Source organism: Ambystoma mexicanum, chromosome 7p, assembly GCF_040938575.1.
Source record: "Ambystoma mexicanum isolate Mex_15411 chromosome 7p, UKY_AmexF1_1, whole genome shotgun sequence".
Classification (NCBI taxonomy): Eukaryota; Metazoa; Chordata; class Amphibia; order Caudata; family Ambystomatidae; genus Ambystoma; species Ambystoma mexicanum.
In genome coordinates this window covers 387,051,632-387,063,899 of record NC_090939.1, presented here as the reverse complement: position 1 = coordinate 387,063,899, position 12,268 = coordinate 387,051,632, and the positions used below count along the sequence as shown (strand labels likewise).

The window sequence follows — 12,268 nt, the reverse complement described above, 5'->3', positions numbered from 1 at the left end:
AATTCTAACTTGGGTGCTATCTTTCCTAAATCAAAAGTGCTCCTCTTCCGTTGTGCTGTGTTTATGTTCCACTAGAAGGTTAAACCCCATGCATTGCTCATTGTAATTATCACCCCATTGGTGATTGCTGCCCCATATTAAAAGAGTATGATTTCTGTTGAATTTTAAAATAAATAAATAAATATTGCATTTTACCAATCAGTCTAGTTCATGGTCCATTACGACCCGGGATATTTGAAAAGGGGGTGTGATATGAGTGGTGTACCATCTCAATGTTGAATCTATATAATATAAAGAGATAAACATTTCAGTCGTGCGCTGCATACTAGGCCGAGACCAAGGTGTGTAGTGCCTGATTGAAATCCTTAACAACTATAATGCATGTCACCTGCATTAGGTCAAGAAGTTACTATCAGTCATCTCCAGTCATATCCAACAACTCTGCATAAGGACTCCTTGCAATTGTGCTGCCACCTCCACCTCCCCACCCATCACTCCAGATTACAGTGACAAATGCAATGTTTTGTCAGCTATGTCTCCACCTCCACCTCTTCCCCCCACCAAGCACATTTCCTTTTGCAGAGCCAGACCCCAATGACTCTTCCACCTCAAGCAACACCTGGTCTGGCTGTGGTTATATGGCACCTACAGGCTCCAAAGGCACAAGAGGCATGCCATTCTCTGCCGAAACCTCCAACTGGCATTCAATAGTCTTGCGTCATGAAAAGGCAACCTCCAATTCCTCCTCCAGATCTCTTCCCCATTTCATCATTTCAATTCCCTTCTTAGAACGGACGAACACACTAGACAATAAAAGACCTGTTACTGGCCACGGCAAACAAGCTTATTGACATAGGACTCTCAGACACACAAAGCACTGAGACAAACAGTAAGGAATCGCTAGCTCACCCACACATGGGAAGGTGTTTAAAGGTCCCACAAACGAGTGGGAATACAACAGGCAACAGACTGTTTTGTTTCCGCCTTCATTTTTCGTTTTAAATGCAAGGTAATGGGAACAAATGGAGCAGGTCATACAAGGCCAAGTAAAACGGGATTGGGAATACAAAAGGGAAAATATTTTTTTTCTCTTTTAAACTTTTTATGTTGACACAAATGGTATACAATTAAAGGAGAAATGTTTTGGCGTACTTAGAGGGAAGGTAAGGGTAAAAAAATGAAAGTTGACAAAGTTGGCAAAATAAGTACTCACACAAAAAGGAGCAAAAATTAAGCACTGAAATCTAATGAACTGTCAAGAAGTAGCAACAAACTTCAAAATCTACCAAACCCCCTCTAAAACTCATTTTGTAGGCTTGCACTGTAAACCCGGGTTCCCACATCCTCACAAAACCCACAAAGGGAAGTGGAAGTGATTTTGTCCTTTTCTGCGGCTCACAAAGCTCCAAAAGGCGCACCTTATCTCAGCATGTGTTTCCGTTACTCTGATCGTCCTGCCAAACCGAGCGCATTTGACCAAACCCACAGGATGTGATCAGGCACCACTATTGGCCGGATAATACGGTCCATGTTTGGTTTACACCTTAAATATGTCGGGGTGGCTGTTTGTCCAGCCTTAGCCAGGGGTCTTGTATCTCGCACCAGATATCTGGCAAGGCCGGATAATGTACTCATTATGGGAAATCCAAATGCTATGCTTCTCTCAGTCTGTCAAGGACTCAGAACATTTAAACAAAATTACCCCTGGTACCGTGCATTCTGATTCACAATCTGAAGTTCATGTACACTTTCAATGAATGCCTTATCAGACAGTCAATAGCTTTATTTGGCTTACAAATGAACAGCAAAGCAAATAAGTATACATCCTTCCACATTGCAACTTAGCCAGTTAATTTTACCCTGCGACCAAACTGTTATGCCACAGGCTCCGATCCCAATTAGGTGAAATTCAAGTCCGATCGTGAGTTCAAATTCATCAGTGAGTGCGGCTGCCAAAAGGTCCTTTTCCACAGTGATACTGCATTGGTTCCCGGAAAGCACCTGTCGCTGTAGGTACATTTCAAAGGTGTGATCAATATTGTGCTTTGAAAGGGCTCCAATTTCTATCATGCTATTGGATGCAGGGTGTCTTCTTGTGTCGATGGCCAATATACTACCTTATGCAAAAATACTATCCCCCCCCATAGAGCCCTCTCTCATCTTGCTGTTTCTCATGCCCTGCCCAAGTTGTGATCTGCAAGCCCGGGTACGACACCATAGGTAGTGGAGTTGGGTGACGCATAGCCAGCCTTGCTAGCCGACTTACCAGCCAAAACAATTAAGCTTGGCTTGTAGACTACCCACACGATAGAATTCGGCAGAGGTGGTGGTGGTGTAGAAGCCAATAGACTTGGGATAGAGGACTGGGCACCTGGGTGGATTGAACTGTAGGGCCCCTTGTCCAGCAGTTCTTTTTTGATCCCAGTGCTTTCTCTGTTTACACAAGTGGACCCCGGCCATAGTGATGCAAGTCAATGGTTGTGGGGGCATTGGGCTTTGGGACCCCCGTGAAGCCATTCATGCTAGTCAGTGTCCCCCATTGTTCTCCCCCTTTCAAGAAAGGCCAGAAATAATCTCTTTAACACCACCAGCTGAAACAGGACAATGCTACATTTACACCCACCGGCCTCAGAGTTAGTGAATGGTCTGGACTGGTACTCAACACAAGGGCACACTTAGGCCCTCATTCCGAGGTTGGTGCTGGTCAAGGCGCTATTAGCGCCATGACTAGCACCAATACCGGTACCGCCACCGACTTGGTGTTATGGGGACTTACCGGTCCAGTCCAACCTTGGTGGGACCGGTAAGTCCCCATTTGAAAAGCCATTCCCCATTCCCATTTGAGCCCCAATAGGGCTCAATTGGAAGGGGGGAGGCGTCAATAACGGTACCATAAATTGCAGTACTGTTATTGACCCAGGTATCCCTTTGCGGGTCCTGTCCTTAATGCCTGGTAAAACCAGGCGTTAAGGTAGGGACCCGCAAAGGGACCTCGGAATAGGGCGCAAAGGGATTACCGGCACCGGTGTCATTACCGGTGCCCGGTATCCCTTTGCGCCCAGGTCGTAATGACCCCCTCAGTCTATCCTTGCTTCTTTTAGTCTGGGCCTATGGTAAAGAGACTAGCATCCGTGTCAGCCTGAACAATGACTTTGTCACCCTTTTCTTTCCCATTTCCCGTTAGTGAGACAAATCTGTTTAAAGTCAGGGTTGGAGCAGGCATTGTAAGTTCTAGTTGTGGAACCTGCATGGCTAGGGTTGCATCGTTACTGTTGTCTCCCTTTGGGCTTTTACTAGTCAACGGCTCCCCAACTTGTCATCCACATAATGGCACAGCATTCTGAGGAGTCTGACCCGTGCTGGTCATTAGGCAACTGGTTCATCTTTACCAACACTGGTTGAAGTTGTGGAGATGACAGAAGGTGTCGCCGGGAGCTTGCTAGAAATTAGAGCGTCAGAGAGTGAGGTGATTGAGATGGTTGCATTAGCACCTCCAGGCCCCCTTGCTGCCAAACATGGGTGAAGTCCATCTGATATGATGGACAGACCCCTGTCGGGCCCTCGGATGTAGTTGGTCCAGGTATGTTAATGTCAAAGTCATTATCAATGCCATCTGTGGCCCGGTGCACAGGGCTGCAGGTATTAGCACTGTTAGTGGTGCAGCTAGGTATGTGTGGTGGTAGATCTCAATCCTCTTTGTCTTTATTTCTCTTGCAATCATGAGTTGTGGTATCACTCATCGTGCCAAGAAACTGCTTTATTTAATTAATCAAGGAGTATGCCTCGCCTGTGGCTCTTATAGAGCTATAAGACAGTATATTTTCGGTCCCCAAAGAGGGTCCTGTTGGGAATTTCAAATTGACAATTAGGATTTTCCGATTTGGCATTTCAAGGTACGGCATGGTTGGGGCGATGGTAGGCATGTTGGGGGCGTTCTATTGGGAGTTCTCTTGAGGGTAAGCAGCCACGACAGCTGCAGGCATTGCTCCCCCAACCTGGGCTCCCACCTGGTCTGGTGCTCTGGAAGCAGCGTACTGCTACCATCTGCCTCGGAGTGGTTTCCTCCGTCCTCTCCCTTCCAGCACCGAACACCCTGTAGGCGCCAAACACCTACACCCTTTCCTGCAGGCTTCAACCTGCGGTCGATGACATCAGCATTTGAAAAGGAGGGGCATGGCCAGGATCCGTACAGCAAACCCCAGCAACACACAGCAGGCAGACCAAACACCCGCGTCCTTTCCCGCCGGCTTATATGCATTCCAAAACTGCATTTCACCAACCAAAGGCTGTCCTTCTACTACTTCTAGAACAGAATACCAGGTGTCAGCAATGTCTACAGACCTGTAATACCTCACAAACCATCACTAGGCCTACTCACATTGTGTGCATTGTATGCAGGCCTTTACCACAGTCCCCATCTCTGATGAGGCAGGCCTACCAAACAAGGGACCAGCAGCAATGCACACGTTGTCATCTCTAATCGGATCAGGCTCCAGAACAGCCTAGTCCCATGCGTCCTCACCAGCCAGAATTTCACCACTGACGTTCACAACTAGAAAAGTAGAGCGCCGGCACCCATGTGCTTGAAGCACAATGTTCCAAGGAACTGCAAGTTTATCACAATATCCCTGAAGGCAAATCCGCTTCAGAAGGATTGTATTGCTCACTGGCACAGTATCAGCTTCATGCACTACAACGTTCTGATCTTGCACGGACTGTGCCTCTGTGGCTTCTTCAACAGAACACGAATCTGCTGCATTTCCCAAGACAACTGAAAAACAGCTGCGTGCCCTTTGGCAGCAGCAGAAATGACTGAACCAGCTCTTCAGAGACCTCTTCAGGACAGGTGCAGAACAGCACAGCAGCACCCCGACCAACACAGCAGCAAAGGGAAAAGGGATAAATACCCGGAAAAGAGAAAAAAACACAACTGCAGGCTCCGAATGGCACTAAAGTCCTTACCCTAAGGTGAAAGCAAATTTCGTGCCATTCTCTTTTTATATATTGAAGTCCTTATACTAAAATGTTATCTTGAAAATGCTTGCTAACTTCAGGGCTGTGGCAGGTGCCATATCATGCTGCCTGCCCTTACAGCGGGGTCTGCACCTTCTCAACTTGTTGTAATGTAACTTTATGGTAAATAAGCACTCTTAAGCAGGAAGATATTTTCCAAAAGATTAAGTTTTCTTTATCCTTCATAGTTCCAAATACAGGAAAGCACATGTATGATTACATTCACCCACACTCCAGCGTCTCTTACTCCAATTGCCACTAATGGCACACTCACCACTCACAAAATCCACATTCGTTTCAAAGACTCAACATTCTTTCTTCATCAATGCAAGACAGATACCACACCTGACCTTAGCAAAAGTCAGTAATACGACCTTTGCAAAAGACAATGCCCACGTACTGGAGTGCCTGCCACTTGTAATACAATGGGCCTCATTACGAGTTTGGAGGTATTAGCGCCATGGCTGCCTCCAAAATCGTGTCCGGGTTTGGACCCGCAAAGGACGTCTGGTCTTACCAGATGTTCTGTGCGGGTCCCGCAAGGGGACCACGTAATTGTGCGGAATGGGTTTACCGGCACCGGCACCATTACCGGCACCGGCACCATTACCGGCACCGGCACCATTACCGGTGCCGGTAAACCCATTTTGCTAGCCTCGTAATGAGGCCCAATGTGTATTTGTTGCCAAAATGAGAATCATGTTTCCAGCTGTCTGGAGTCAAACCTGCAAACTCATGACTACATACCAATCTTTGTAGCAAGCAGGCATATTAACTATTAATAAAGAAGTTTTCTTAACATTATTAGTAGCAGTTTTACATATTTAACTCCTTAATACATTGTTTAAATACTTAAACATCATTGGGCTCTTTATTTATAATCTAGGCTAGGTTGATAACTTTAATGAAACGTATACATTATGCCTCACTTGGAAAGGTTGAAGAAATGTGACGGCAGGGGCCTATCGTTGTGACACTACCTTTTTAGATCAGCGGCAGGACATTATTTACTTATTAGCCCAGGCTCCCCCAACCACTGGCTTGCTATATCTTTTGGGCTGTAGTTCCACTGAGCCCTAGCTAGCGTTGTAAATGGTAAGGGATCATGAGATAATTAGTCCAAAATAGCTGGAGAACATCAGTTTGCAAACCTCGGAGTTAACCTGTTCTTGGTGAGAGGCAATGGTTAGAAAACGGTGTCAGGGGCCAACTTTCTCTATTTGAAAATCCAGCAAGCGTAGAAGGCTGCGATCTGAACACGGAACAGCCCTTAGTGATTCTTCTAGACTGGTGTCTTGGATATTAATAGTAATAGTGAAATTGGCCCCATCTCAAATCCGCCAGCTGCACGGAATCAATATTCATACGGTGTACAGTCTGTAAATAATCACATAATGCAGATGTTCTGTCAATCACTTGTGTAGGTTTAATTATGGAGCAGATCAACATCTTCACGCCAGAAAGTCATAAATAACTTACATTGAAATCATTTAATTATACATTTGCGTAAAATCGTGTTGTATGCAATGTCAGTGCCACCAAAAGCAGCTCTAAATCATTACATTTTAGCAACCACTTCACTGTAAGTGTTACACATTGTATTCTCCTTTAATATAAAAAGAAGAGTATACGTTTATTTTTAGAAGTTCATCATTTGGATTGCGAATAACATTGAAAGGTACACATTTCAGATGGGACTGAAAGTAATTGCAAAGGGACACCGGCAGCCTATCACAAAATACATTCCATCTAATCTTTAGTTTATAAATTAAATTGCAGTAATAACATTAAAAAACATTATTTACAACAGTATAATAAAAATAGTAAAATAAGTATAATACATACACTAAAATACAAAAATATAAAATATTAATATATGGAACTGATTATATGATACTTGTTAATAAAGTGAGAACTTGTGACCAGGATCAACCAGTTGTAGCTCCCATTGTTTATTTTTGTTTCAATATATACATTTTTCTTGATGATTTAGTAGTGTACTTTACAAAATGAGACAGGTACACACTACAATATTCGAAAATCTAAACAAAAGTAAGGAGTGAGCATAGAAAACAAGCTTTGGTTTTTGACTTTTTTTCTTTTGTGTATTCATTTAAAAAGCCTAAGAATTGAACTATTTCTTCAGTGTGCAAATGGAGAATTCAGAAAATGACACTCCCTTTCAGTATACAGGTCTAAAGCGAATATCCCGTAACATCATTTCTTACCTTCTGTCAGCTGCCCTCCAGCACATCTCAATCTTTAGAAAGAAGCTTCCCTCCCCTTATTCAATTATTACCCCATTGGGGTGAAGCACATGCGTGCAATTCTGAGACTGAGATAAGAACAGAGATTGTATTGAGCATCATTTGGTAGCATCATTTTATTTTTGCTTTCTCTTATCTAAGATCCATTGAAGAAAGCATTGAGAAAACTTCAGCACAACACCTGAACCCTTCAGCCCTTGAAGAAAATTGGTCCAGATTCAAAAAGTAGTGTGAGTTTACACATGCATGCGCCATGCACAATTCCCAAAAGATGGCTTCCAGGTGAGGAAGTGCAACGTCCAAGTGCATAATTCGGTTAAGAATGTGTGCTGTATGTGCGTGTAGCTGACATCTAGTGCTGCATAGTAAGTCACTCCCCAGGGCAAGCCACTGAGGGGATAGGCAACAGCAATGCAAATGTTGGTGATCGCACACACACACATGGCTGTAACTGCATGGGTATTCACAAACTGTCAATAAAACATTCCCCAGAGAAACTGTAATGTCTTAGAAATGCATAGCATAGGTGTATGTTGAGCAAGAGTTGTGGCAGCACTTACATTGGAAGGGAAAACACTTATTGGTGAAATATTTGTAGCCAGGAGAAAACCCCAAATCAAGATTCAAGCTAATACATGGAAATGAATTGTGTAACTCTTTGCATAAGAACAATAAGCACTGTACTGTGTACGCCGAAGGATGCTCCAAAATCAGCCACTAGGGCTCACTCTTTGTGAATTCTCCCCATTAATAAACATGCATTCTGAAATGTGTGAGTTATGCACACTTAGAACATGGCTTTCTCTGAATACCATGTCCAGTCCTAATTTACTTCCACCATAAAGGTATACGGTATGCTTGGAGTAATCCACGTGTGTAATTCCTTCAACTTTTTGAATTAGGTCCATAGATTGTGTCCAGCGCCTCATGTGGAGTAGTACAAAGGACTATCAAAGATCCACAAGGATTTCTATCAAATAATTTCCCTGAATATTTCATTCACTGAATGAACACATGCTTTACGCACACATGCATTCTATACACAAAACCACTTGAACATATGTCATATGTTTCAGCTCATACCTCAGAAAGCATGTGTCTAGTCTCCCTCCTATGGCTCAGTAATTTGCTATAAGAAAAATAAATGTCATTGGCATTGATGTGTACCAGCGCAGTATCACTGCACTGCGAGTTGCATTGGGGCACAGTGATATGCGTGCACCTGTGGTTGCTGTTATTCAATTGTTATCTGCAGAAATTCTTCTAAAACAGAGGGACATACAATAGAATGTAAGGAGGTCCAAATGAGAGCTTAGTGTCGAGGCCAACCACTTAGCTCCTTCCGGGGTTAAATTCACAAGTTTCTCCAAATGTCTGCATATTTGTCCTTACTGTACGTTGTGAAAAGCAGAACGATCCCCACACATCACAACTGTGATTTGATTCTTGGGGCTGAACTTCAATGATGTTACCATTACATTGACTGTTCCTTTAAATTTGAATGTCCATGTTTTGGTATGTCCAGCTGACCACCTTCATTCTTTACATCTGATTGTCTTCACATGGAATAGGCTTGAAGGTTGTTTCAACATTATCCAGCAGTATAAGATCATAGCGACATAGTGGCGGTCTAAATGCAGAAAAGTAGAATAACATTGGTAAAGTTAGTGCATGATTGTTAATTTCGTAGCTACAGAATTAAATGTTAAGGCATTCACCAAAATAAGATCTTCAATGTTATTTCCAAGTTTGGAATGAGGCGCTTTATGAGAACTCAAAAGGAGTATAATTATCATTATTATTATTATTTTTATTATTGTTATTATTATCATCATTATTCAACTCTGCATCAAGACACATAGGCCCTCATTACAACGCCGGCGGTAACCAATGGCGCTATTAGCACCATGGTTGCTGCCGGTATTGTAACGAGTCCGCCAATGGTAAATGGCGAAATACCGCCCCATTCCAATGTTGGCGGGGCGGTAATTCCCCACTTACCATAGGCCCTTCCCCATTCCCATTTTTGCCCCATAGGGCTCAATGGGACTGGGGAAGGCGGTAATTACGGTACCGCAAATTGCGGTACCGTAATTACCTCGGAAGTCCCTTTGCGGGTCCCTACTTTAACGACTGGTCCAGACCAGCCGTTAAGGTCAGGAGCCACAAAGGGACCTCGTAATCAGGCGTTAAGGGTTTAACGGCACCAACACCTTTTACGGCGCCGTTAAACCTTTAACGCCAGGGTCGTAATGACCCCGATAGGCTTGTATTATGCTTTGTTCTCTTTGTTACCCCTCGAGCAGCATATCAAACCAACGAGTTTTAAACATAACATTTTCTGATAAACACTTCCTGAAAGGACAGTCTTTACATAAAACTTGAATGTCCACACATGATACTGCCCTCCAATCCAGGCATGCCTCCGCACATTACTGTCCCTGCATATCCGGTCTCCTACTCTTTCTTTGCTTCCCGAGCAGCTGGGAAGATCAGTTCCTTTTCCTGGTTCATTGCTATTTCATTGCTGTTGTACCCGCGTTCGGGTAGTGCAAGAGTTAGTTCAGTTTAGTTGCAGCTCTCTTGTGGACGTGTGACCGGAGGAGCAGTCCTCAGCAGCTTGTCCTCAGCAGCTTTCTCCCACAGAGTGCGTGCAGCAGCATTGAGAGCGCCTAGCTGTGTGCCATCACGGAAAGAGGAGGCCGGCGCCATAACGAGATTATGAAGTTCCGGTTGCCAGCAGCTTCGTTTCACTATTGGCAATAGTGAGGTGAATTTTACAGCGCACTGTGTGAAATGTGGAGCTGCACGACCCCACCTACAGCCGGTACGCTTGCAATGCCAAGGAAGTGCTTTGCAGCAAGCGTAGTGTACAATTAATAAGTACAGTCCGGTAGAGCTCATAACTACAGCCACGTGCTACAGGCTTTGTGTGCAGCCAGTTTCTGATGGGGCAGGCCCAGGAAACCTGAACAATGTTCATCTGGCACAGATTGGCAGCAGCCTACAGTGTTTAAAGCAGGCAGCAAGATGATGGAGTATGGGGAAGGCTCCACTTCTGGATCAGAGGCCCCATGGGCGGGACCATCAAGCTCACACTGGCTGTCTGCAGATCAGGAGAGGATTCTGCAAACTGAGCTCAGGGCAGGACTGGGGCCTATTACCAGCAAAGCAGACCTGCTTCATGGCTGGCTCTCCTTTTTGCAGGGTCCCAGGTCTTTTCGTCCTTCGCAGAAGTCAGTGAAAACCAAAAGAGAGCAGGGGGAAGACCGCGCCAAGAGGCGCAAGACCAATAAGAAAGAGAATGCCTTTACCCCTTCTGGGTCCACTTCCCAACATGGCCATTTTAACAAGAGACTGCCTGACTCCAGGAACTGTGCTGCACGCAGGGACGTACCTTCTGACCCATGAGGAGGAGCGAATGGGTGAGATTGACAGCAGCACTCCTGGCTGTTCCGGGGATGAGGAGTCGGACATCGCAGACATTTCTTCAAGGTCTGACTCAGAGCCTAGGAAAGCAAAAGGCAAGCCAGTCAGAACATTCTGAGGGAGAGTTTTACCTCGACCTCGTAGTGCACCGGAGGTCAACAGAGTGGGAGCCCTCCAGAAAGGTGGTGACTTCCCTGAGCAAACGTCTCAAGATGCCATTGTTAAAGGAGACCTCAGTTGCCGGACAGGGCGTGGATACGCCCATGATTGACCCTGAAATGCAGACCTTTATAGCCAAATACGCAAAGACATAAGGAAAGGCATCTATAGATCCTGATACTCATGCCAGGACAAGTTACTGGACCTCCTTGGGCAACTCACTAAAACCATGGAGATGGCAGAGGAGGCCAGACGGCTGAAGAGCGAGATCGACCCCAACGTGTTGGCAGAAATGGCACAGAGTGCGGCCTGCATGATAGGAAATGGAAACTGTGCTTTGGCGGCCATATGTTTGTTTCAACCTTTGCGGTGCTCGACAAGGCACAGGTCTCACTGAAGAAGGTGTTTGTCCACAAGGTTTTCAGATGGGCCGGCAGAGGATGAAGGATGCTCTGCCGGCCGCGAAGGAGGAAGGTCCTCCTGCAGGGGCTCCTGGTGAGCACAGGACACAAGGAGACTGAAGCCCAACCTTCCCAGCAGGGAAAGAGGCAGAGGCCATGGCTGGAGAGGTGCCAACGGATGGCAAGGGAATATCCCAAGTGAGAGCACAAGCCACAGCAGAGAGCGCCTGCCGCATGACTACGGCGTTAGACGGCAGGAGGATCACACGCCTGCAAGAATGGCGGGAGATCACCGGAGATGCCTGGGTACTATGCACAGTTCAGGGTTTCCAGCTAAAGTTTCACACAGAGCCCGTGTAAATGGAACTGCCCAGTCCATTTTATTTTCCGAACAGGAGAGAGTGCTGGTGTCAGAGGAAGTCGCAAAGCTTTTAAGGAAAGGGGCTATCGGGGAAGTCACCAATGGAGGATAAGGGTTCATGAGCAATCTCTTTCTGGTGCAGAGGAAGGAAAAAATAAGGCCTGTCATAAATCTCACAGCACTCAATTTCGTCCATCTACTGCGAGACATCCTACAGGTGAGGGACTGGCTATGCAAATAGATCTCAAGGACACGCACCTAGCAGTCCCTCTGTACGAGCCACACCAGCGTTTCGTTCAGTTCCTAAGGAAAGGTCAAACATGTCAGTTCACCTGCCTGCCCTGTGGGCTGTCCTCAGTGCTGTGGTGCTTTACCAAAGTGATAACGCTGGTAGTGACAGAGCTGCACCAGCTGGGAGTATGGTTAATATTCACATGGACCATATCTGCATTATGTCAAAGGGTGCTAAACTGTTGCACGAACAGGTGGCAGAGGTGACATAACTTCTAGAGCAGCTGGGGTTTGTGATGAACTGGGAGACGTCCCAAGTGACCCCCACCCAGAGGATAGAGTTCCTGGAGTTCGTTGTGGACTTCGTGCAGGTGACATTGAGTCTGCCGTTGCAGAAAGTCAAGAAC

General features: G+C 45.5%; 1 protein-coding gene across 1 annotated transcript in view; it reads right to left on the bottom strand.

Moving 5' to 3' along the window:
• Positions 1–7,381: 7,381 nt before the first annotated feature.
• LIPI (lipase I) overlaps positions 7,382–12,268 on the bottom strand; it is a 420,036-nt gene continuing 415,149 nt past the window's right edge. The window contains exon 10 of the mRNA XM_069636429.1: positions 7,382–8,910. Coding sequence (XP_069492530.1) covers positions 8,823–8,910 — 88 coding nt within the window. The 3' untranslated portion in view covers positions 7,382–8,822. The remainder of the gene's footprint in view (positions 8,911–12,268) is intronic.